Raw genomic sequence first — 27,183 nt, forward strand, 5'->3', positions numbered from 1 at the left:
ACTACTGTAGTAAAAGAGTAGACAATGTTTCCGATTTCCCGGGCAGTGCAGCATATTTAGGTTAGGTTAAAAGTAAACACAAAACATTATAGAAATCAAACAATCTGTTTACAGGTCCACAATAATTTGCAATAGATTTTTTTTGTCTTTCGGAAACTTTCTAATACAACAAAATGTCACTGCAAAAGAAAACATTCTGCCAACAAGACATTTGATCAAGTTCGCCATTGCTATTGAGATACCGTCTCGGCCTAATTCCAATACTTCCAAAGTATACAGCAAATAAAAGCATTATTGTCACCATAAAAGGTGGCTGTTTTTCAGGCGGTGCGGTTTGGGATGCATCCTCGGGAGTGAGAAACGGTCGCTGAAGCCTGAGAAGCTGGGCAAGTGCACTGGTGGGGGTCCCGGGTTGAGGGGGTTGGAGGGGGGCGAGGGATGAGGGGTCAAAGGTTTCGGGAGGAGGACGGAGGACGGAGGGGGAAATCAGACAGTCAGTGCAACAAGAGCAACATAGAAAGGCTAATGCGGGAACCTTAGACTAAAATAAACAAGCACATCGAGACGCAACAGAGCAACAGACAGACTGAACGACTGGCAGAAAAACACACAAACAGACAGGGAGACTGAGACGGAGGAGGCGAGGGTGCAGGCAGAGGTGCATGGGGTGGAGATGTCGGGCAGAGGACGGGGGGAGGAAGAGGAGTGCAGCTGGTCTCTACACATACTGACCTTCAGGTCCCTGTGCACTATGTCATGTTGGTGAATGTGATGAACACTGTCTAGAATCTGAGTGATACAGTGACTGTGAAGACAAAACAGAGAGGAGGGGAGGGAGAGATGGAGGAGAGGGAGAGATGGAGGGAGGCAAGGTGGAAGAAGAGAGGATGGGAGGGTGGAGGAGAAATGTGGACAGGTGAAAAATATTGGCGGGTGAACATGGTTTTGAAAAGCAAGAAAAACAGTGAGGACGGAATATTGAACAGTATGGACGGAATATTAAAGAGTGAAAAAAGAATGCACATTTGATGGATAGAACAGAGAAATGGAGTAGGAGAGATGGCAGATATGTTGGAGCCAGAAGGGTAGAGGAAGAGTAGGGAGGGGAGGTGGAGATGGAGAGAGACATAGGAAGAGGAGAGGGGAGATGGAGAGAGATGGGAGGAGGAGATGAAGTCGATGAATGCAGTGAGGGGTGAGGAGACAAAACCGTTTTCAACATGATGAGACACAAGACTACCAACAACAGCACAGCCAGATGTGCTCACAACATAGAGAAAGAGAAAATAGGGAATAAGAGATGATAGAGGGCAAGAGAGGAGGGAGAGATAGGGAGAGTAAGAGACTGACATGAGAAAGTGAACAAGGCAGAGAACAGAAAATGAGAAAGAGAGAGATAGAGGAGAGCAGTGGATTGATGTGTAACTGTTATTTCAACCAACAAGTGGATGTAAAAAATTGCGCAGTGAAGGGGTTAATGTGCCTTACCACTTGTGTGTGTGTGTGTGTGTGTGTGTGTGTGTGTGTGTGTGTGTGTGTGTGTGTGTGTGTGTGTGTGGTGAAGGAGTTAAATGTGCAGGATATAAGTGACTAATAGCAGAACAGGAAGACAGCCTGCAGGATGGATACTGAGTGGGAGGACACACACACACACCACACACCCACAACACACACACAACACAACACACACCACACACACACCCACACACACACACACACGCCAACAGATCGCATACGTGGACATGGCAAGCACTTAAGTACTTAAGTTGGAGTTATCTGTACCAATATACCACGGCTAAGGGCTGTTCTTAGGCATGACGCAACGTGGATTGCCTGGATACAGCCCTTAGCCGTGGTATATTGGCCATATATCACAAACCCCCAATGTGCCTTATTGCTATGATAAACTGGTTACCAATGTAATTAGAGCAGTAAAAATAAATGTTTTGTTATACCCGTGGTATACGGTCTGATATACCATGGCTATCAGCCAAATCAACATTGAGGGCTCGAACCACACAGTTTATAAAGTAGTTTATACCAGGGGATTTCAAAATGTTCTTGCACAGGAACAAACAGGCGACCCAGGAACCCCCATCATGTTAGCGACCCCGCCCCCAAAAAGAAATCACGTTTTGTCTGATCATCATCAGGTGAATGATACTGGCAAGTAGAAGTAACTGGTTGCCAGTCATTATTTTGACCTCCCAATTCATGTGAAGAGGAAGTGTAAACTCTAACTTGGTCTATTAGCTAGAAAGGTATCTTGGCAGCGTAAAGAACATGTTGCTGTTGTAAAGCAGATTCTCCCTGACGGTCTAGCTTTTATTTGATTATTGATTCTCAAAGATGGTATAAAAATAAAATATATATAATACCAGTGAAAAGTTTGGACACACCTACTCATTCAAGAGTTTTTCTTAATTTTTTACTATTTTCTACATTGTAGAATGCCAAGTGTGTGCAAAGCTGTCATCAAGGCAAACGGTGGCTACTTTGAAGAATCTCAAACATGAAATATATTTTGATTTGTTTAACACTTTTTTGGTTACTACATGACTCCATAATGTGACCCGTTTCAGGAAACTAGGCGTATATCACGGGTCACTATTTCACAGGAGAGCCGTTTGAAAGTCAACTTTTTTTTGGTGGCAGAAATGCCTTCTTGAACATGTGAACTTCCATGTGCCTTAAATAACAAACTTGTATACCACCTGTAAATACGAATAACATTTTTAAATTACGAGCCTAGTTGGTTTAGCCACAGAAAAAGCCATGATTGGCTGAGATAATGAGTGGGCTGGAAATGCTGAGAGATAAGTTTGGATTTTTCTGCCATATAGCATGCTTCTGTCTATTTGGGCTGGTCAGTATGTCTAGGTAAAACTGTCTAACGCAGCTTTTATTTTTTATCGTGTAGTAAAACTGCAAGTGTTGCTCTCCACTTTCTGGGGGACCGAGTTTTGAAATCAGTGGAATTTGAGTACGATAGCTAAGGAGATGGAGAAAACCCCTTTCTCTGGATTACATCTTCAAACTAAGGGCAACCATGGCATCCGACAGGAGACGCGTCCATCCATGAATGATGTATACGGACGGGTAAGATAGTCTAGCTAGCTACATTTTCAGATATTACACGTTTCTAATATTGACAAAGTGGTTTCATTTACGTTAAAGTATGCTGTAAGCTAGCTAGATAATGTTAGCTGGCTGGCTCGCTAGCTAACATTACGTGTATGATCTTATTATTCATATCTCAGATCTATTTGTTTGGCTAGCTATAGCCTAATGTTAGCTAGCGAACATTGAACCTGGTTGGTTAGCTACCTGCAGATTCATGCAGGGTAGTAATGTCATGAGTAGGGATTATGGTTCATTGTTTACCTTGCTAGCTAGCCACATGTCTTAACAAAAGACAACACTATGCAAGTAACCATTTCGGGTGCGTTCGTAAATTCAGTCTGGCCATCTACTCCAATTTCAGAGCACTCTGGTCTGAGTGTGCCAGAGCGCAAAATAACTGATGAATTTATGAACGCTCAACACCCGTTGAATATGCCGGTGTCAGTAAACATCGGCAAAAAATCTGAATTAAATTGTTGCCAGCAGCACAGTTACAGTCACCAACGCTCTGGATAACATGAAAACAGCCTAACCAGCTCTGCTAGGGTGAGTAAAATGGTCAGAGTGTGGTGTTCTCTCATTATGTGTCTGGAAGTAGCTAGCAAGCTAGCCAATGTTAGCCAGTTATCTTGGGTGCTTGACTGCCGTTGTGAGGTCAGAACATTCAAATCAACCCTACTCATCGGCCAGAGCGTCCAGTGTGCACTCAGCGCAAAACGCTCTGAATTTTTCGAACAGACAATCTGACAGCACAGTTGCAGTCACCAACGCTCTGGATAACATAACAGCCTAACCAGCTCTGCTAGGGAGAGTAATGTTCCGTGAGCTGTTCTCTCATTTGTGTCTGGAAGTAGTTGGCAAGTTAGCTTGGGTGCTTGACTGCTGTTGTTAGTACATAACGCTCGGATCTACCCTTAAAGAGATAGGTGGAGCTAAAACTTAAGACGACGTGAACGATGCTGAATGGGTGTAGACAAAGGGCTCTCCAGTAGTAGTACCAAAATATTCAAAGGCCATTTTCTCAAAAGTGAGTTTACAAGTTTATCAACTTTCAAAGCATAATTATTTTCCCATTGTTCCTCAAATGCAGTGTATGATATGCCATTTTGTAGCTCTGAGTCTCTAATTTTATCCAATGTAAAAAAACACAATTTCAAATTATGCTACATAAGACGGATTTGAGCCGGTCGGTCACGTGTTATTTCATAGTTTTGAGGTCTTCACTATTATTCTACAATGTAGAAAACCCTTGAATGAGTAGGTGTGTCCAAACTTTTTACTGGTACTGTATATATATATAGTTCAATATCTTTTCTGCATGCTTTCTATCTGGTTTTGGTGGTTTACGTTGACAAACTGTTTTTCCATCTCGAAAATTAGCACTTAGGCGGCTGGCTTAAGAATTCTCTACACAGGAAAAACGATGTAATTGGCTCCAATGACTGTAATTTCCTCCATATTAAAGGGATAGTTCAAGATTTTGGAAATGAAGCCATGTATGTACTTCCCCAGAGTCGGATGAACAAGGAACAGCTAGCAGACTAACTGTTCCTGTACACTTCCAGTCATTGCTAATTAGCATTTGCTCGTGAAACTACCTCTAACTTCCTTCATACTGGACGCAGTGACATACAAATGGTATTCTGTTGCGGCTAGGGAGGATTGTAAAATAAAAAATGTTCACATAAAAAAATACCCCCCCCCGAAAAAATACCCCCCCCGAAAAAACTAAACAAATTGCAGACCCCCTACAGTACCTCCGCAGATTTTACTTCCCTAGAGTGGAATAATGCTCTGTTATGGATCAGCTCAGTGAGTTTATTGGAGACGGTCTGTGGTTATTAGATAGGCCGTAAGGGGACATTTAGTGCTTTTTAATCAGTGAGTAGAGGTGGAATTTTCTGATTACATTCCGTGCCCATTTGACTCCCTCTCCCTCTCTCATGGACTTCTCTGTTTACTAGGTCCTATGGAGGACAGAGAAACCCCAGTCACACTCTTCACACTGCCCATATATGTGACTGGGTCAGCAGTTTGAGCCACAATTGCACTCTTGTCTCAGAAGGACAGAAAACAGAAAGTAGCCTCAATTTGATTTTGGGTGTATTCATATTCATTGAGCTAACAACGTCGAAAACATTTCGCTTGTTTCTAATGCCAGAAAACAATTAATATCCTGTTTTTTTGTTTTGCCATGGCAACTCCAGTACATGACAGAAAAAATATATCTACAATCTTAAGCTATACATTTTTTTTGTGTGTGACTAATTATGTCAGCTAATTAAAAGGCCCAGTTATCGCTGGTCTCCTAGGAAACAGGGGGCAAGGCTGACCTGGATGACTGACACACACACCTACTCTCATCATCTCCATATTCACACATTGACATTCAGTGCATAGACAGATGCACACTTGTCTTTACACATACTTTGTTTCACACACACCCCAACTTTCACACACAGGTCCAAACACACACACACTCTCCCTTACCAGTTCACACACTAACCAATGTGTGTGATGTGCCTCCTCCAAACAGCCATTGTGTGTGGGTTGAAATATCAGGAGTGAAAGACTGGCTGAATACACTCACTGGAGAGATAAGGCAGTGACCTTGCCCCACCCTGCCCTGTGGTGTGTGTGTATATGTGTGCTACAGTACTGCTCTGATAGGGTAGCTGTAGAGGTGGCCACACTGCGTCAGTGAAAGGAAGAGAGATGACAGAAAATGAGAGAATGTGGGTAGGGGGAGAGAAAATGAGTGACAGAAAGTGAAAGAGAATGAGAAAGAGAATGAAAGAGGGAGAAATAAAGAGAGAAAGAGAGAAAAAGATAGAGAGGAGGATACAGGAAGCCCAGAGAGAGGCTGCAGAAGGACAGGGTGTGTATAACTTCACTGTTATAGCTCATATCATGCTTATAGCTCATATCTGACTGGACTAGACAGTATGGCTACTGAGACACAGGCGGGGTCAATCTCAATACTCTCCACTGGCTTCCTTCCCTTGGTCCGATGCCCTTATTATTGCTTATCTCAAAGAGCTAGATATCTGACAGCGATGATATTCCACTTCTCTTTCCCAGAGCCTTTGATAATAGTGCTTCTCTTGCACCTTATCAAACCAAGTCAGACCTGAGAATAGGAAGCTGCTTCAAAGTACTGACAAAGATAGTACAGTTTGAAGATAGGCAGAAAAACTGCCTCTCAAATCCCTGATCACACTTGTAGGCGATGTCTTGGCGACGTTAGCTAGCTAAACTCGTGCAGAAACACGTCACCGGGTCTAACGGTCGTGTTGCCCCAAACTGCGCATGTGCAAGCCGTTAAATCAAAGACAATCCTTTGATATAAAGTTGATGAAAATGAAAACTTGTTAAAAAAAAAGAGAGAAAATTAACAACTAATTAACAACTGTGTACGGATTTTTTACTTCTCCCATTGACTTGCCAAACCCCAAACCCTGGTCTAGTCTGCTAAGTCTACTTCGCAAGTGGCCCCGGAAGTCTCGCGATGTTGCGCCTCTGGTTTTCGAAACACTGGTGTATTGAGATTCAGGGTGTGGACAAGAAACAAGGCAGAAGAGGATGGAAGAAGCAAAAGGAGAGTGGGATAGTGAAAGGAGAACAAGAAAGGGAGATGAGTGAGAAAGCGATAGAGAAAGAGAGAGAGAGAGAGAGAGAAAGAGGGAGAGAAAGAGAGAAAAAAAGAGAGAAACTGAGAAAAAGAGAGAGCGAGAGCAGAAGAACGAAAGAAAGAGAGACAGGGAGAGAGACACGTACTGTGTGTGCCAGTCTTACCTGGCATCAGCCTCACTGTAGTACTCTCTGGCTACGATGTCCTCGAACAGCTCCCCTCCAGTCACCCTGTCAACAAATCAGAGACAAGCTCATTAACCAATCAGAGAGCAGCTCATCAGCATTCCCCTCAGTCAGGTCTGAAGCCCCTCTCGCTCCGGCTTGCTACACCAGGACTCCCGTTACCCTCGGCAACCCTACTCTCGCTCATCCTCTCATCCCCAGTGCCAGCTGTTACCATGGAAACTAGAACTAGTACGCTTAACCGGCGGAATCTCATGGGAGAGAGCGAGGGAGGGAGGGTATAAGAGAGGAGAGTAGTGTAAAAGAGTAGGGGGATTTTAGTGAGTGGATAGACAAATGACAGAGGTGTAAAGAGGTAAAACATTTGTAAAAAAGGAGAGGAGAGAGAGAGAACTTACAAGTCAAACAGGAGATAGTGGAAGCCTTCCTCTGATATACTGTCATGAAGACGAACTGAAAGAGAGAGAGAGAGAGAAAGAGAGAGAGGGAGAACTAAGCCATGGAGGGGTCAAATGAAATCTGTATACATTCACATGTAGTCATTTAGCAGACACTCTTATCCAGAGCATCAATCAGCAATCGGTGCAGTCAACCAAAATAGCTAAGACAACCACATATCAAGATCATTGCAAGTAAAACCTTTTTCCAAATAGCTTTCTGATTTCAAACACATCATGGCATGTGGATTAAAGTGTACAGTATAAGGCTCAATGAAACAAAGAATATTCTTTGATACTAAAGTAGCTGTCCTAGAGCTGTACGTTCTTGTGAAAACGGGGGATAAAGAATGACTTGGAACAAGCAACAAGAAGAAGTGCGAACAATCAGGTAGTGCGAACACTGCAAAAGCATTAGGGGGCAAAAACTCCCCAAAAAATGTAAACTCAAGGCAATCTCACGCACGCCACGCGTAGAAACGTTAAAAAGCCTTTTATTCATACTTGGCCAGTAATAATGCATGGCAACGGAAGGATAAATCAAAACGCACCGAGGCCAGACCCAGGAACCTGAGCCTTCCGTCGCCATGGTACTGAATGTGGAATAGTCAAACAAGACGTAGATATCAAAACTTTGTGCCGGCTTAGAGATTCATATAGATTCATTATAGATGATAGATTCATTGAATCAGCAAACTTTATAGTACAGAATATATGTATGTATATAGATAGATATAGATATATTGAAGATTGATAATGGCAGATTGAAGCAGCATATTGCAACATACTGTAGGCAGGTGGCATTGCTTTGGTGCGTTGGTTAGTTACAGAAAGACTCACCGATGTTGGAGTGCTTGAGCAGGCGACAAATACGGGCCTCTCTCTCTAGCTTCTGGTGATCTGAGGAGGAAATAACAAACACTTACACACATAGACCTGAATACTGTAACAGACGCAATGTAAAGTTATATACGTTGACTACACTTTATTTTGGTGTAATACACAAATGCACATAAGTGTAACAGAACAAATGGATACAACTCGTATGTCAGCATCTCTTTAGTACAGAGGCACTGGCTGCTTGGACTAGGGAGGGACCCAGACCTAAAAATATTTCTAACAGAGTGGAGTTGACAAAATGTAGACTGCCTAGTGACTGACTAACTGCCATGGAATGCAAGTTGGAGATTATCATAAAAGTTACATAAATTACATAGGGTTTGTCGGTAAACAGATGTTCAAATTGTCATACCGTTTCTGTACCATACCGGGGTATACAGTTTTACCGGACGTGCACCCCACACATTTTTGTGGCAACGGGGATCTTGATCTAGGAGGTTGAATGTATCTAGTCTGGGTACCAGTCAATTGAATGTCTCTAGTCTGGGTACCAGTCTTTTAGCTAACATTCCACTCCTTGCCACTCCATGTCATTGCCAAAGAAACTGGCTTTTCGGCAATCTCAACGTTCAATATGCAGATGGGTTTATGGCGGAGTTGCTCATTGGTTGTTGGAAATAACATGAATATTTTCCATGACAACATCATGAGCCTCAAAAAATATAATTATAACAAAGTTAAAAATAAACATTTAGCTGTTACTGTAGGTAAGCAAGAGAATTTAGACAAGAGCTAGACATTTTGACAGATTGGTTTCCTCTGGACAAACAAAAAATGGATACCAACATGTTCTATGGAGAGAAAAAAAAGGTGATATAGTTGCAATTAAGTGATAATGCCCGAAAAATCGATGTTTGGAGGACATATTGGCATGGGTGTTGTTAGGCGCAGAAAAATGTGCCAATATACTGTATCCTCTAAACACCGGCTTCGAGAGCATTATCACTTTTATACAATGGGTTATCAAAATATTAAAATAATGATTTATGAAACAATTATTTATTCATACGATTTCATCCTTACACAAGAAATAGTCCCAACACAAATCTAGGGTTGCTACCCAAGCCGGCTTGTTGTTCGTTCTATCAGTTCGGTTGCCAGAGACGCGACCCAGTTGTTAAGTCTTTTTGTTCTATATCTATGGAGATGATCCAGTCGTTCGTTGTAAATGTTCTATTGCCATACTGGCTGGCAACGTTCTTATCCCTTGCTTGCTAGATAGCCAACTACGGCTAAATTACAGTTACTTCAAACAGTACAGCCAGAACAACGACAAAGTAGCTGCATTTGCATTTGTTTAAGCTGTTTTCTAGTGACATTTAACAATGAGCTAATGATGCACAATTTTACCTGGCATAGAAAATGCTCTCCCGTCAGGACACTATTGTTCAGAGGAGCTAGCCAACAACACAGCTAGCTAACACGATCACTTCAAAATGAAGCTGGAAATACTGCAAACTAGCTGCAATTTGTTTCCTTTGACCTCTTTTTTATTGACATTTCTTTCTATATATCCCTAAAAAATTATGCTGATTTTGACTGGCTGAGAAAAGCTGCCTGCCTGCCTGCCAGTATGGCTCATCCTGACTCCCGACACGTTAATTACTATGTGACAGCTGGAGATTGAATTTGTATATTGAAGCAATGTTGCAAATGTTGGAGAGAGACAGACAGCAAGGTCTACACAAATCTCCGCTGTTGAAAACAAAATGTTAGTCTAAAAGAAATCTGAGATAATGTCTAGATGCTTTTTATAGTGGAGATCAAATTTATAAATTGCCTGTCTGGGCTGATAAGACAGTGGATTGCACAGTCAGACGGAACAAAGTAAATAGGCATTTTAATGTCACAGATTAAGCCGATGGCAATTTGTGGAATAGACACCGGCTGGAATGCGGTTTTAACCATTCAGCATTCAGGATTAGACCCACCCATTGTATAATATTTGGATAGTCATTTTGATTGGAGGATATCGAATCAGGATCAACTCCTCTGTTCTCCTGAGGCCATTAATGATAGAATGTTCATACTTGAAGATGACAGAAAGGCCTTTGGCAATGAATGGAATGGAATGTTAGAATGGGTTTGCTAAAGAGACTGGTACTCAGGCTAGAATGTCTCTGCTGTAACGAAGAAGCTTGATCTTGACATTTTTTTATTTAACCAACCAAGCATTATTTAACCAAGCAAGCCAGTTATGAACTAATTCTCATTTACTCCAGCCAAACCATAATCCGGACGACACTGGGCCAATTGTGACGTGCCCTATGGGACTCCCAGTCACGGCAGGGTGTGATACAGCCCGGGATTGAACCAGGGTCTGTAGTGATGCCTCTAGCACTGAGATGCTGTGCCTTAGACCGCTGCACCACTCGGGAGCCCATAAATCTAGCCAGTTACCTAACAAGTTAGCAAACCAAATGCAAAGCTGGAGCCCTGAGCTGGATATCATTTATTTGACACATCTTACATTTTTATAGTTATACTTAACGTATGAGCAGTGACATAGCATGCACCCCGCAGCCCCCAAACCCCCCAAATAAGAAACGGTATTGAAAATGATACCGTCTGTATTTCAAATCCCAGTGTTCTTTCACCTCAAGGTGAACTCCACACAATTGGCCGGCCTCCTGGCCCTCATTTGAATATTAAGCAACACCCCCCTCTCACTGTCCAACAGTCTCTATCACATTCAAAACCTATTCAAATTGGAACAGTCACTTAGCAATAGGTCACACATATAAGGTGTATCTCAATAATCAGAAATCAAATCAAATTCAATTTTATTGATCACATGCACATGGTTAGCAGATGTTAATGCGAGTGTAGCGAAATGCTTTTGCTTCTAGTTCTGACCGTGCAGTAATATCTAACATGTAATCTAACAATTTCACAACAACTACCTTATACACACAAGTGTAAAGGAATGAATAAGAATATGTACATATAAATATATGGATGAGCGATGGCCGTGTGGCATAGGCAAGATGCAGTAGATGGTATAGAGTACAGTATATACATATGAGATGAGTAATGTAGGGTATCTAAACATTATATAAAGTGGCATTGTTTAAAGTGACTAGTGATACATTTATTACATCCAATTTTTTATTATTAAAGTGGCTAGAGATTTGAGTCAGTATGTTGGCAGCAGCCACTCATTGTTAGTGATGGCTGTTTACAGTCTGATGGCCTTGAGATAGAATCTGTTTTTCAGTCTCTCGGTCCCAGCCTTGATGCACCTGTACTGATCTCGCCTTCTGGATGATAGCGGGGTGAACAGGCAGTGGCTCGGGTGGTTGATGTCCTTGATGATCTTTTTGGTATTCCTGTGACATCGGGTGGTGTAGGTGTCCTGGAGGGCAGGTAGTTTGCCCCCGGTGATGCATTGTGCAGACCTCACTACCCTCTGGAGAGCCTTAAGGTTGTGGGCAGGGCAGTTGCCGTATCAAGCGGTGATACAGCCCGACAGGATGCTCTCGATTGTGCATCTGTAAAAGTTTGTGAGTGTTTTCAGTGACAAGTCAAATTTCTTCAGCCTCCTGAGGATGAAGAGGCGCTTTCGCGCCTTCTTCACCACGCTATCTGTGTGGGTGGACCATTTCAGTTTGTCCGTGATGTGTACGCCAAGGAACTTTCCACCTTCTCCACTACTGTCCCGTCAATGTGGATAGGGGGGTGATCCCTCTGCTGTTTCCTGAAGTCCACGATCACCTCTTTTGTTTTGTTGACATTGAGTGTGAAGTTATTTTTCTGACACCACACTCCGAGGGACCTCACCTCCTCCCTGTAGGCCGTCTCATTGTTGTTGGTAATGCCTACCACTGAAGTGTCGTCTGCAAACTTGATGATTGAGTTGGAGGCGTGCATAACCACGCAGTCATGGGTGAACAGGGAGTACAGGAGAGGGCTGAGAACGCACCCTTGTGGGGCCCCAGTGTTGAGGATCAGCGGGGTGGAAATGTTGTTTCCTACCCTCACCACCTGGAGGCGGCCCGTCAGAAAGTCCAGGACACAGTTGCACAGGGCGGGGTCGAGACCCAGGGTCTCAAGCTTAATGACGATTTTGGAGGGTACTATCGTGTTAAATGCTGAGCTGTAATCGATGAACAGCATTCTTACATAGGTATTCCTCTTGTCCAGATGGGTTAGGGCAGTGTGCAGTGTGACTACGATTACGTTGTCTGTGGACCTATTGGGGCAGTAAGCAAATTGGAGTGGGTCTAGGATGTCAGGTAGGGTGGAGGTGACATGATCCTTGACTAGTCTCTCAAAGCACTTCATGATGACGGAAGTGAATGCTACGGGGCGATAGTCGTTTAGCTCAGTTACCATTCTTGGGAACAGGAACAATGGTGGCCCTCTTGAAGCATGTGGGAACAGCAGACTGGGATATGGATTGATTGAATATGTCCGTAAACACACCAGCCAGCTGGTATGCACATGCTCTGAGGACATGGCTAGGGATGCCGTCTGGGCCGGCAGCCTTGCGAGGGTTAACACGTTTAAATGTTTTACTCGCGTTGGCTGCGGTGAAGGAGAGCCCGCAGGTTTTGGTAGCGGGCTGTGTCAGTGGCACTGTATTGTCCTCAAAGCGAGCAAAGAAGTTGTTTAGTTTGTCTGGGAGCAAGACGTCGGTGTCAATGACAAGGCTGGTTTTCTTTTTGTAATCTGTGATCGACTCTAGACCCTGCCACATACGTCTTGTGTCTGAGCCGTTGAATTGCGACTACTTTGTCTCTATACTGACGCTTAGCTTGTTTGATTGCCTTGCGGAGGGAATAGCTACACTTTGTATTCGGTAATGTTTCCGGTCGCCTTGTCATGATTAAAAGCAGTGGTTCAGATTGGTCGGACCAGCGTTAAACAGACCTGAGCATGGGCGTTTCCTGTTTTAGTTTCGGTCTCTCTCTCCTTGTCTCCTTTCCTTCATCCTAATTGGTGTGAAAGAACTGGACAGGTGAAACCTCATGTAGGCTGGTGGTGTAGGCAACCACCATATCAAATCAGTGCAGATAAAGGAAAACAGAAGAGGAGAGTATTAGATTATTGAGATGCATCCAAGAGTTTCTGAGATGAAGCGAGTTGAGACTATTGAGATGTACCCAAAAGCTTCTCCATCGACCAGCAACAAGCCAACCAAAGACAGCCAGCACTCGTAAATAAAGTTATTTTGATTTATTATATAACAGCTGTCTTTTTTTCTAGCTGGTCTTTGCCAATAGCAAAGCCTCTTCACATAAGCGCTGCTAAAATACAATTGCACTGTGTACCTACTACCCACTGCCCACTTCCACTCAGACAGGGAAGATCTTATTTTGTCTTTTACCACCTTCTGTAAATCGATGAAAGCTAAACCTGTAGCAGACAGACATTGACTCAATCTGCTTGTTCAATCAATAGACAGATCTGGTCTCGTAATAGTCCATGTTTTACTCCAAAATGGCCCATACAGATGTAGGATCTTAATTTAAGCCAGTTTTCTACAGCAGGAAAATAATCCTGCAGCAACAGGAAATGTGATTTATTATGTGTATTATAATTAAGGAGTTTTAAGGAGTTTTTTGTAGGGGTTGGTGCATTTTTTGTTAGGGCAAATCCAGCCTGACATTTTGCATTTCCTGCTGTGCAGGAAAATTCTCAGCAACAAAAGAGTGATCAAATTAAGATCCCACATCTGTAGGCCACAGACAGAGACACTTGTTAGGAAACCAGCTACCTAAATCCCGATATACTGAGGACCACAGGATTACCAATACATTATATCATTATTTGTGTGTGTTATGTGTGTTACTAGCAGGTGTTTGTGTGTAGACATTGGGGATGCAACAGTACACAGTATGTTGTTGAACCGTTCGGTACGCCCCCTATGGTTCAATACGCACACATGAACCGCAGAATTACGATATGCCTGTCATTTTCCTAGAATTTCCTAAACTTGTTTATTGCGCTGCGGACTACACGCACGTTGTACATTCAGATCCACAGAACCATACACGCAGCTTGTGAACAGGTTTGGCAGGCAACTGCTTGAGGTCCCAGGCCGTTAGGGGTCTCCTGAGGGCTGACAAACTTTACTCCACAGCAATGTCTCTAAATGTGGCAGCTGCAGTGAGCGCAACCCCCTCCCCCTTAAACAACCAATGGAAGATTTGCAATGACATTTCAGTAGGAAACCTACCTGAAGGGGCCCCATGAAGAGAGGGGAAACTAAAAACAAATATTCTCTCAGCTCAGCTCCAACGTGACAATGGCGAGCGCTAGCGAGACAGAGAGAAGCAAATTTGAAGAGGCACCGCCGTCTTTCAAACCCGCTATGTGGGAACATTTTGGATTCAGCGTTCAATACGATGACGAGGGTAAGAAGACCGTAAACAAACAAAGTACAGTCTGCGAGCATTGCTTTGCCACTGTCGGCTACTCGAGTCGAAACACTTCTAATATGATGTGTCATTTACGTCGCCATCACCCAGCCGTATCCCTTGCAGGTGGAGCTGAAGCAAGGAAAGTCCACCCGTTAGCGAAAACACAACAATCACTCGCTGCAGCATTCCAACAACAATTTGCGACAAATTCAGAAAAAACATAAAGAAATAACGAAAGCAGTGGGAGTATTCATAGCCAAAGATTTGCAGCCCTATTCGGCGGTTACTGACTCGGGATTTCGTCACCTGATGAAATAAATTGAACCGCGTTACAATGTCCCCTCCAGCGCACATGTCAGCACCAAAGTAATTCCCAAACTCTATGAAAGATCACGGAGATAAATTGAAAACAAATTGACACAGACACCCTATCTAGCTCTCTCCACTGATAGTTGGACCTCCAGAGCAACTCAAAGCTACCTCACTGTGACGGTTCACTATGTACTGGATTAGGAGATGAAGATCTACGTGTTGCAAACTCGTCCCCTGTATGAGAGTCATACAAGCGCACACTTTTCTTAAATATAAAGATACAGAAACCGTACCATGGCCCACAAACCGTGATACACACTGAATCGTGGGCCCACTGTACCGTTGCATCCCTAGTAGACATACAGTAAAATGTCAAGACTAATGTCACATTCAGGATGGGTTTGTCTTTGGACTGAATACTGTACATTGACAGTACATTGAGAGTGTGGGTTAGGTGTGCTGGGCAGGGTCAAGATTTCCACACCAAAAAACAAATACCATAGCAAGCTGAACTTTATATGAACCGTGTGTGTTTAGGTTAAACTACGGTCAACTGTAAGCTAGGCTTGTCCAGTACATCTCTGCCTCTCTGTCACCATAGTAGCTATAGCTGTTTTCTGTTCTGCCGTGAAGCAGCTAGCCTAGCCTATATCCACCCAGCCTTCCCTTTCTGTGATGCAGCAGAGTAAATAAGAGATGAGAGGAGAGGGAGAGGAGGAGAGAAGGAGGTGGAGGACGGGTCCTGAGGGGGAGAAGAGAGCATGAGCAATGTGTTCACTGGGTGAGAAAATCCACAGGAACGACCTCGCCGCTGCCCAAAAACCCCACAGCGATCGATGAACTCCACTCTGTGCGTGTGTGTGTTCATGCATCCATGCGCATGTGAGAGTGAATGAGAGCGAGACAGAAAGTGTGACTTTGCCCCTGTGTGCATACATTTGTGTGTGTTTCTGTGTGTGGGCATGCATGTCTGATACTGTGAGTAAGTCTATGATATTGAGTGTGTGTAAACATTATTTTGGTGCTCTCTGTCTGAGGTTTTGCATGCTTGAGTGTGGGAGGGAAGACTGACTATCTGCGACTCATCATGTCACTGAGGAAAGGAGAAGAAAGAGGAGAAGACTATGTTATGGCATGACTCCAACAATAAAGGAATACATTAAACACACACACTTGTGTCAAACACATCACCACATCTCATATTCCACCAGATTGACATGGGTTTCAAGGAATACCAAACCAAAATATGACCACTTGTCATTTTCATTATGCCAAGACACAATAGCCATAAGAGGCATATGGGGAGAAGATACAATTTGGCCATTTTCTCCCAGTCAGTCAGTCATTTTACACCCAGATAATGACACAAATAGGCCTAAATACAGGTCATCCTACTACAACTTTATTGCAGGTGATTCTGAAACAGCACACACACCACCCTCACGCACACTCTCTCTCTCATCGCCAATCTCTATCATCTCCCCATTGAGAATATATTGGCCCAATAGCTGACCTCCTGCAACCCTGCCCAATATGTCTCATATTCCCATTGAGAATATATTGGCCCAATAGCTGACCTCCTGCTATTATAAACAAGCTCTCGGATTGGCTGCGGGCTGTGCCAACAGCCCCACCCCACTACCCCTGACATGTGGCAGCTGACATTAACTGTTCGTCTGCTGGACTGGACAGTTTAAACCAAGGGTTGTAACTGAAATTATTTTCCAATTGATTCGTTCTGAACAGAAACACTATTCGTTTCATTCCACTTTTCCGACCAGAAAAATACAATTCTGAACTTGTTCGACCCCTCAAAAAAGTACCGGTATATATTGTTCCTTTCTGTTCCTCTTTAACCTGTGAAATCTTTTTTTTTTTTTACATTTAGCTCATGACATTACTTCACCAATCAGCGCAGATAGAGCAGGAAAGCTAGTTCTTTACATGCGTGATGGACAGACAAGAGTAACCTATGGTGCAAGATGGGACTGACATTTTGCGGGTGGGGAGAGAACGAGAGAGGTTTGAGGAGGAGGCCTGAAGCGCTAGGCATCTTGTTATGACATCTGAATTAGGTCCACAGAATTACAGTGCAAATATTTTCAGCTTGCAGACAGACATTGGAATAAGTTTGAGTGACAGAATAAATGATCTATTGATTCGGTCTCTTCGCAGCAAAATCTAAGATCTGAGATTGTTGTATGCCCCATATATATATATATATAGCATTCTGTTGGCGGCAACAATTTTATATAATAATTTAAATTGAAAAACTCAAGTGTTGAATCAAGTGTAGTTTTTTGTACCAGTTCATAAACCAAATGCCATGGAATTGGTACATCGAAAATCTCTTCCCATTTATTTTGCAACCTGTATGGCACAGCGGTCAATATGATGTCCTCAAATGAAACTGGTATATTTTTATATTTATGCCAGTTCCTTTCAACCAATTTGTATCTTTAATATATGACAGGCAAACAAGTTCCCTACCTTCTCCCCTTTCCACTCGCCACCTCCATTTTTGTGGTAGTGCTGCAATCAGATGGTTGTAAGTTTGGATTGAACAGATATTCCTATATATTTTTGATAACTGCATATGTGACATAAAACTCCTCTGTTTCTATTCATAATATCACTAACAAATATACTTTTTTTTTGTCCATAAAGAATGTTTTTTTATTAATCAGTATATTTGAGTTTTACTATAACATTTGTTCTATCTTTTCCGTAGGATAAAACTGAAATTGTAACCAGCTTTGTATGGCTTGTTTTAGAAAGTGCGATACTTTTAACAAAATATAATTTTCAATTAGTCGGAAATTATTTTGTTGTAAATTGTAATCTGTATAAAGGCAAAAGGCAATTTTTGAACAAAGGATGAGCCTTTCTTAATAATCTACTGGAGAACCATTTTGGGTTTAAGTATAACTTATGTATGAGTCAAGCTTTTAGTAAGAGGTTTAAAGCTTTAATATTTTAACATGTTAGCCCCCCAAACTCATATTAATTATATAAATTGGCACGTTTAATTTTGTCTGGCTTAGCATTCCAAACAAAATGAAATATTTTTTCCTCATATTATTAAAAAAACTAGTTATCTGGAGTAGGCAGTGTTATTCGTAAGTAAGTAAACTGTGATAGGACTAAAGAGTTCATCAATGTGATTTTTCCATAAATAAACAAGTGTTTACCTCTCCATGCTTGCAGAATCTTATCTATTTTTGCTAACTTTCTATTGCGATTAATTGTGGTAAGTTCATTTATATTTTTTGAGATGTCATTACCAAGTGTGTCTAATTCACCATCCGCCCATTTTATTGGTAAACTACAAGGTAGTGTAAACACTATTTTTTAACGATCCAATACATAATATTGGATTTATTGTCATAATTTGGTTTTAATCCAGAGAGGCTAGAAAAGTGATCAAGACTGTGCAGGGATCCATATTGCGGATTTAAGAAAAAACTAGAGTCATTGGCATACATTGACACTTTTGTTTTTATCTCCTGGATTTCTAACCCCTTGATGCTCTTGTTGGATCTAATTTTAATAGCTAGTATTTCAATGGCCATAAATAGATATGGAGACAACAGACAGCCTTGTTTTACTCCTCTTTAAAGCTCAATACTTTCTGAGAAATAACCATTATTTACCATTACCACTATTTTACATCTAGGGTTGATGTACATAACTTTAACCCATTGTATAAGAGATTCATCAAAATTAAAGTAATCCAGGCATTTATATATAAATTCTAGTCGTACTTTATCAAACGCCTTTTCAAAATCTGCTATGAAGAGCAGGCCTGGTATCTTTGATGTTTCATAATGTTCAATTGTTTCAAGTAATTGTCGAATATTATCTCCAATATATCGTCCATGTTCAGACTTGATTTGCCCCTATAAAAAAATGTATATGAATTATAATCCACATAATAATTCACAGTTCCAGTTGCTGCATAATTATTTTCCTGCTGTGAGAAACTGGTTCAAATTAAGATACGGCATTTGTAATGTATGACTGAGTTTGTCCTAACCTAATGGTGTCTATGAGAAGAGTTTATGACTGTGACTCATCATGGTATTGGATTGGAAGGCAACCAAATTTTCCACCTTACTCATGAATAAGGGAATAAGGGACAGGCTGAATCTTCTACTATATCCAATACAAGTCCAGTAGGCTAGCATTAAGACTCTCGGGTGGGTGGGTGGGTGTGTGTGTGTGTCAGATGAGAGTCCCGTGCTAAAGGCATGTAAGAAGCACAGACGCATGGCCCACAGCTTTCAAGTGCCTGGGGTGCCTTCTCTATCTCTATCCCCCCCACCCCCTCACACACATTAATCTGTCAATCTCACTCTCTTTTCCTCGAAATCCTCCTGCTCTATTGCCTATTTCATCATATCTTGCAACATTTGATTTGAACAAAAACATAAATACGATTTGGCAAGTCAAAATCATGTTCATGTCCATTTGTTTCACCAAAATGAAATGTATCTTTGAATGGGTAATATGTTGACTAAAGTCCATGAAGTGAAACATCAAGAACAGTACCCGTGAAGTACCCCCTCGTGTGCATTTTACCAGTAAGCCTATGGTCTCATGAGTCTTCTCAAGTACCCCCTGTGGATAGGCCAAATACCCCCASGGGTCTTAGTACCGCTGTTTGAGACCACTGATCTAAGCCTGTAGCCTACATCCCCCTCAACTCAAATACTAGGACATTGAGGTACAGTAGATACATAATACACAGCTAGCTATCTTCTGCCATATAGGTAGAGAGTATATACACTGTGTATACAAACCATTAAGAACACCTGCTCTTTCCATGACATAGACTGACCAGGTGAATCCAGGCAAAAGCTATGATCCCTTACTGATGTCACCTGTTAAATCCACTTCAAATCAGTGTAAGGGGAGGAGATAGGTAAAAAAATATTATTTGAGACAATTGAGACATGGATTGTGTATGTGTGCCATTCAGAGGGTGAATGGGCAAGACAAAAGATTTAAGTGCCTTTGAACGGGGTAAGGTGCCAGGCGCACCAGTTTGAATGTGTCAAGAACTGCAACGCTGCTGGGCTTTTCATGCTCAAGAATAGTCCACCACCCAAAGGACATCCAGTCAACTTGACACAACCGTGGGAAGCACTGGAGTCAATATGGGCCAGCATCCCTGTGGAACGCTTTCGACACCTCATAGAGTCCATGCCCTGAGGAATTTAGGCTGTTCTGAGGGTTTTGTACACGCAGTAGTACAATACAGCACAACTAGACGTAATGTTTCCTTTCTTTTCATACTACAGTGCATTTGTCAAGTATTCAGACCCCTTCACTTTTTCCACATTTTGTTACATTACAGCCTCATTCTAAAATTGATGAAAAAATCCCCCCCCCCCCCCCCAGATGTACACACAATACATCATAATGACAAAGCAAAAACAGGGTTAGAAATATCACCTTTACATAAGTATTCAGACCCTTTACTCAGTACTTTGTTAAAGCACCGTTGGCAGCAATTACAGCCTCAAGTCTTCTTGGGTATGACGCCACATACTTGGCACACCTGTATTTGAGGAGTTTCACCCATTCTTCTCTGTAGATCCTCTCAAGCTCTGTCAGGTTGGATGGGGAGCGTCACTGCACAGCTATTTTCAGGTCTCTCCAGAGATGTTCAATAGGGTTCAAGTCCGGGCTCTGGCTAGGCCACTCAAGAACATTCAGAGACCTGGCCCGAAGCCAATCCTACGTTGTCTTGGCTGTGTGCTAAGGGTCATTGTCCTGTTGAGGTCCTGAGCGCTCTGGAGTAGGTTTTCACCAAGGATCTCTCTGTACTTTCCTCCATTCATCTTTCCCTCAATCCTGACAAGTCTCCCAGTCCCTGCCACTGAAAAAAAAACACAGCATGATGCTGCCACCACCGTGGCCAGGTGATGAGCGGTGCCTGGTTTCCTCCAGACATGATGCTTGGCATTCAGGCCAAAGAGTTCAATCTTGGTTTTATCTAACCAGAGAACCTTGCTTGTCATTGGCCTGAGAGTCCTTTAGGTACCTTTTGTCAAAGTCCAAACGGGCTGTCATGTGCCTTTTACTGAGGAGTGGCTTCCGTCTGGCCACTCTACCAGAATGGCCTGATTGGTGGAGTGCTGCAGAGATGGGAGAACCTTCCAGAAGGAAAACCATCTCCACAGAGGAACTCTGGAGCTCTGTCTGATTGACCAAGGCTCTTCTCCCCTGATTGCTCAGTTTGGCAGGGCAGCCAGATCTAGGAAGTCTCGGTGGTTCCGAACTTCTTCCATTTAAGAATGATGGAGGCCACTGTATTCTTAGGGACCTTCAATGCCGCAGAAATTCTTTGGTACTCTGTGTCTCGACAGAATCTTGTCTCGGAGCCCTACGGGCAATTCCTTCGACCTCATGGCTTGGTTTGTGCGCTGACAATCATTGTCAACTGTGGGACCTTATATAGACAGGTATGCGCCTTTCCAAATCATGTCCAATCAATTGAATGTACCACAGGTGGACTCCAATCAAGTGGTATAAACATCTCAAGGACAATAAATGGAAACAGGATACACCTGAGCTCAATTTGGAGCTCAATTTGCAAAAAACATTACAAAACTGTTTGGCTTTGACATTATGGGATGTTGTGTGTATATTGATGAAGATGTTTATTTATTTAATCAATTTTAGAATAAGGTTGTAACGTAACAAAATGTGGAAAAAGTCAATACTTTCCAAATGCACTGTATATACAGATGTAGAATCTTAATTTGAGCCAGTTTTCTACAGCAGGAAAATAACCCTGCAGAAACAGGAAATGTGAATGATTATGTTGATTATAATTTACCTTTCCACATGTACCAACAAACGGGTGTGATCATTCTACAGTGGTCCTTGCAGCATACACTCAAACCCGTATGATTAGAACGCTTATTTAGAACGTTCAGTTTCAGTTTCAACAGTCAGCATTTGAGCTAGCCACACTGTTTTTTCACAGGAACATTTTGCACAAACACAGTCCTTACAAAGTTATGTCCTGAATGCGACCAGTTTATTTTTGGATGCAATGTTCATTCATTCACAGACGTAGCGACAGCACACACAATCAACCAAACTGGAAAATGTAGGCTACATTAGTCCTAGTGCTAGTGCTAACTTAGGAAAGATTGATGTATTTAGATAACTCTCGGCTGTCAGAAACCACAATATGAATTAGCTAATAGTAATTACTATTTGTAATTCATCACATCACGGGTGAGCTTACTATTGATCTAAATAATTGAGTTACACTTTCTAGTAATCAAAAGTAATCCAGTGGTTCCTCCTCTAAAAGTTGCAGGCTTACACCGCGGGACTTAGAGGTACCCAGCGTCACGGCTTCATTGCTCCAGACCACCACAAGGGGGAGGTAGAGCACTCATTATGCATTTGGGTCCCAATGTTTTTATATGACCAATCATATAGAGTGGTTCCAATGACGAATTTGACTCCAGCCACCCGTCCATGGTGACTTTCTTCAGCAAAGATGGCTGACAAAACACTATGGGGGAAGCAAATGTAAGTAGTTATAACGTCATAACGAGTCACGCAAAACATTTACAACTGAGAGGAAAATGTTAGTTCATGTAGAGACAAACGATTGTGTATATTTTTTGTCATAAAGTTCATTTACGAAAATCACTATTTAGTAAGTTTTTTCCCAGTCATATCCAATACCAGGTGTATCAAACTCCATTATTTGAATGATGCTGTGTCTGCATGTATGTATTACAATTATACACTTCAACAGTGTTTACCACTCTTGCTCCTGGGACATCAATGATTACACATTGTAACTATGCAATAGACTAGAATCATGATTTAAGTAAAGGCTGATTTGTAATTCATATATACAGAATAAAAAACAGTACATCCTGCCAGCATGCCCACAAGCGTGCTGAATGACGTGTGGAAAAGAGCGAAGAACGAGATGGGAGTAACAATCCAGGATATTTGCTCTGAGATCGGCATAATAATGTAATGAAACAAGCAGGAAGCAGATTTTGAACACTCAACATTCTAGCCCTATGTCCAGCACGCTATCGATTGTGCCCAAATGTATTAATTGGGGTTGGGGCCGATTGTGGCTAAAAACACTTTGTCAATTGGAGTCTTTAACATGTGGAAAGGGGAAAAAGTGTTATTATTCGTTTTTCACAAGCGTAGCAGGATAGGCTATTCGCTGAACAATAGACTATTCAACCTTTACTAAAGAATTGTCTAATAGCCAAGCTAGGTGTGAATCCCCCTCCCCAACTTGAGCTACAGTTGATGTCGGAAGTTTACATACACTTAGGTTGGAGTCATTAAAAATCGTTTTTCAACCATTCCACAAAAGTCTTGTAAAAAAGCTATAGTGTTGGCAAGTCGGTTTTGAAATCTACTGTGTGCATGACACAAGTAATTTTTCCAACAATTGTTTACAGACAGATTATTTCACTTATAATTCACTGTATCACAATTCCAGTGGGTCAGAAGTTTACATACACTAAGTTGACTGTGCCATTAAACAGCTTGGAAAATTCCAGAAAATGATGTCACGACTTTAGAAGCTTCTGATAGGCTAATTGACATCATTTGAGTCAATTGGAGGTGTACCTGTGGATGCCAAGACCTGAAAAAAAAATTGTAGACCTCGACAAGTCTGGTTCATCCCTGGGAGCAATTTACAAATGCCTGAAGGTACCACGTTCATCTGTACAAACAATAGTACGCAAGTATAAACACCATGGGACCACGCAGCCGTCATACCACTCAGGAAGGAGACGCGTTCTATCACCTTGAGATGAACGTACTTTGGTGCAAGAAGTGCAAATCAAGCCCAGAACAGCAGCAAAGGACTTTGTGAAGATGCTGGAGGAAACAGGTACAAAAGTATCTATATCCACAGTAAAACGAGTCCTATATCAACATAACCTGAAAGACCGCTCAGCAAGGAAGAAGCCGCTGCTCCAAAACCGCCATAAAAAAGCCAGACTATGGAGAAATTTCCTCTGGTCTGATGAAACAAAAATAGTACTGTTTGGCCATAATGACCATTGTTATGTTTGGAGGAAAAAGGGGTGGCTTGCAAGCCGAAGGACACCATCCCAACCGTGAAGCACGGGGGTGGCAGCATCATGTTGTGGGGGTGCTTTGCTGCAGGAGGGACTGGTGCACTTCACAAAATAGATGGCATCATGAGGGAGGAAAATGATGTGGATATATTGAAGCAACATCTCAAGACATCAGTCAGGAAGTTAAAGCTTGGTCTCAAATGCGTCTTCCAAATGGACAATGACCCCATGCATACTTCCAAAGTTGACAATAAAGTCAAGGTATTGGAGTGGCCATCACAAAGCCCTGACCTCAATCCCAGAGAAAACTTGTGGGCAGAACTGAAAAAGTGTGTGCTAGCAAGGAGGCCTACAAACCTGACTCAGTTACACCAGCTCTGTCAGGAGGAATGAGCCAAAATTCACCCAACTTATTGTGGGAAGCTTGTGGACGACTACCGGAAACATTTAACCCAAGTTAAACAATTTAAAGGCAATGCTACCAAATACTAATTGAGTGTATGTAAACTTCTGACCCACTGGGAATGTGATGAAAGAAATAAAAGCTGAAATAAATCATTCTCTCTACTATTATTCTGACATTTCACATTCTTAAAATAAAGTGGRGATCCTAACTGACCTAAGACAGGGAATTGTTACTATGATTAAATGTCAGGAATTGTGAAAAACTGAGTTTAAATGTCTTTGGCTAAGGTGTATGTAAACTTCCGACTTCAACTGTACATCGCTGTCTCACTCCAAGACAATATATATGACGTTATATATGACACTGTAGAGTACAGTATATAACATATGAATACAGTAAATAACATCCTCCACATACAACACCCATTCTGCCAGTCACATTCTGTTAAAGGTGTATGTAAACTTCCGACTTCAAATGTAGGTGTGAACCCCCTCCTCAACTTGCAACAAATAATTTGTATCTATCTTTCCACATCTACCTACACACGGTTAATGTTCTGAAATAAATAAAATAATAATAACATATATTTATAGGTCATGGCTCCTTAGTGGCGCAGCGGTCTAAGGCACTACAGTCCCTGGTTCGAATTCGTCCGTGATTGGGAGTGCCATAGGGCGCCGCAAAATTGGCCCAGCATCATCCGGGTTTGGCCGGAGTAGGCATTCATTGTACATAAGAATTTGTTCTTACCTGACTTGCCTAGTTAAATAAAGGTTCAATTTTAAAAACAACTGGCGGCAACAGCAGCGCAATCAATAGGAGGTAAACAGTGGCTGATGCTGAAAATATAGCTTACTTGTAATGCAAGTGTTGCACACCAACAGATGGAGAAAACCTACACCGGTCGAGCAATTAATTTCAACAATTAATCTTCATTTTAACTTGACTTTACAAACAACAAGAGGGCTTAATATTTCTTCGGAGCCTAGACTTATATAAAATAACTTAACTGGCTGAGGTAGGCTATGAGGCTTAACAGCCTAATAGAGGTAGGATTTTTTTTATTAGGCCTACTTACAATTGCAACTGGTCAAAAATGTAGCATCCCACATAAAACAATAATTTAAAGAAAAATTGTCTGCATGTTTGAACTAAAACAATGGAACTAAAAAGAAAGCGCACATTTGTAATTCCCAAACTCTAAAAGTAATATAAAAGGTAAATACAAATTATGTGTGACATTGTGGTTACAATCAAGAATGTAGCCCATCATGCAAATGTTTCCTATTATCAGGACAATATACTTTTTATAGCCCGGCTACTGTTGTGAAAGTCCCTCAACTTGCAATGTATTCGATGCTTAAGTACTCTAAAGTGTTACATTTCTAACTCAAAACAGCATTTATTCATCAACATCTTTACTTCTTCCTTTTTTTCTGTAGCAATTTTGAGCAAATTGCTCAAGGGCCACGGTTGATTCGTCTGTGAAGATGACGTCATTGAATGTCTTGCCAGCTTTGACCATGCCTGGGCCTGCAGGATGCAAAGTTCTTTGTTTGTCAGACGACATACAGATTGCCTTTGCCGATCGCTCATCATCTTCATGAATATAAGCAAGTTATGTCTGCTAAATAATCAAGTTAGGTTTCTCCAGAAATAAATAGTTCTAAATAACAAACTGGCTTTATTGACAAATTAGTGAGAATGTCTCACCCCATGTTCAACAATTGCCTTTTTCTCGCTCACTCTAAGTTAAATGAAAACGAAATCTCCAAAATATTGTTACTTTTTAAACAAAGCGATTATTATTATTAATTAATTTTGAATTATATAAAAGCCCTTAGGATCTGTGACAGTATGTGATAATATCTAATGGAAAATGCCCCTTAGATATTAATTTAGAGTCCTTCAACCCTCTAAATGTAATTATTGGCGGAGAGTCACGTCATTGAAAAAAAAATCCAATATTTCGCCTATGGTAGGCCTACAGTATGAGTCTCACTAGTGTTGAGTAATGTACTGTTAAAAATTGTGTAGGTCTTATTTATTTAAAGAGCATATTTAAGTTAGAAGCAAAAGCCTACAACTATTTTACCACCGTTTCGCGCTCCTCTGAGGCAAGCATGGGGACTGGTTTTGATAAATCAATGAGATTTTTATTTTCACTTAATCTCCGTTTGGATATTGGTTAGACAAGTATTAGAAAATGAGAGTGCAGGAATGGTATGCTCTTAGTGCAACCTTTATTTAACAAGGCAAGTCAGTTAAGAACAAATTCTTATTGCAAGGACATCCTACTCCTTCCTCGTGCCCTGCGGGGAATCTTTAGCTAAATAGCCCAGTATTGTACAGCCAACCGTCACGTTGTACAGCGCCATATTTTTCATTCCAGCAAGTACCAGTCAAAAGTTTGGACACGCCTACTCATTCCAGGATTTTTCTATATTTTTACTATTTTCTACATTGTAGAATAATAGTGAAGACATCAAAACTATGAAATAACAGATATGGAATCAGTTAAGAACAAATTCTTATTTACAAGGACAGCCTACTCCTTTGAGAAGTTGACAAGTTGAAACATAGCCTGGACCTGCTGTATCGACTCTCTCTCTCTCCTCCTTTTTCTCTGCCCTGATTAAAACTTCTGGTGTGTAACAGTTTCATCAAGTCAATCTGCGTGACTAGTGTTAGCCGGGGCTTTATGGTAATGCAGGCAGGATAATCTGGTC

At 41.7% G+C, this 27,183-nt stretch overlaps 1 protein-coding gene across 1 annotated transcript in view; it reads right to left on the minus strand.

The window, feature by feature from the left end:
- The window catches only part of camk2b1 (calcium/calmodulin-dependent protein kinase (CaM kinase) II beta 1), an 89,304-nt gene that overhangs the window by 47,717 nt on the left and 14,404 nt on the right, over positions 1 to 27,183 (minus strand). The window contains 3 exon segments of the mRNA XM_070447142.1: positions 6,919 to 6,984; positions 7,338 to 7,392; positions 8,217 to 8,276. Of these exon segments, the coding sequence (XP_070303243.1) occupies positions 6,919 to 6,984; positions 7,338 to 7,392; positions 8,217 to 8,276 (181 nt within the window).

This window comes from Salvelinus sp. IW2-2015, linkage group LG15 (genome assembly GCF_002910315.2).
Source record: "Salvelinus sp. IW2-2015 linkage group LG15, ASM291031v2, whole genome shotgun sequence".
NCBI lineage: Eukaryota > Metazoa > Chordata > Actinopteri > Salmoniformes > Salmonidae > Salvelinus > Salvelinus sp. IW2-2015.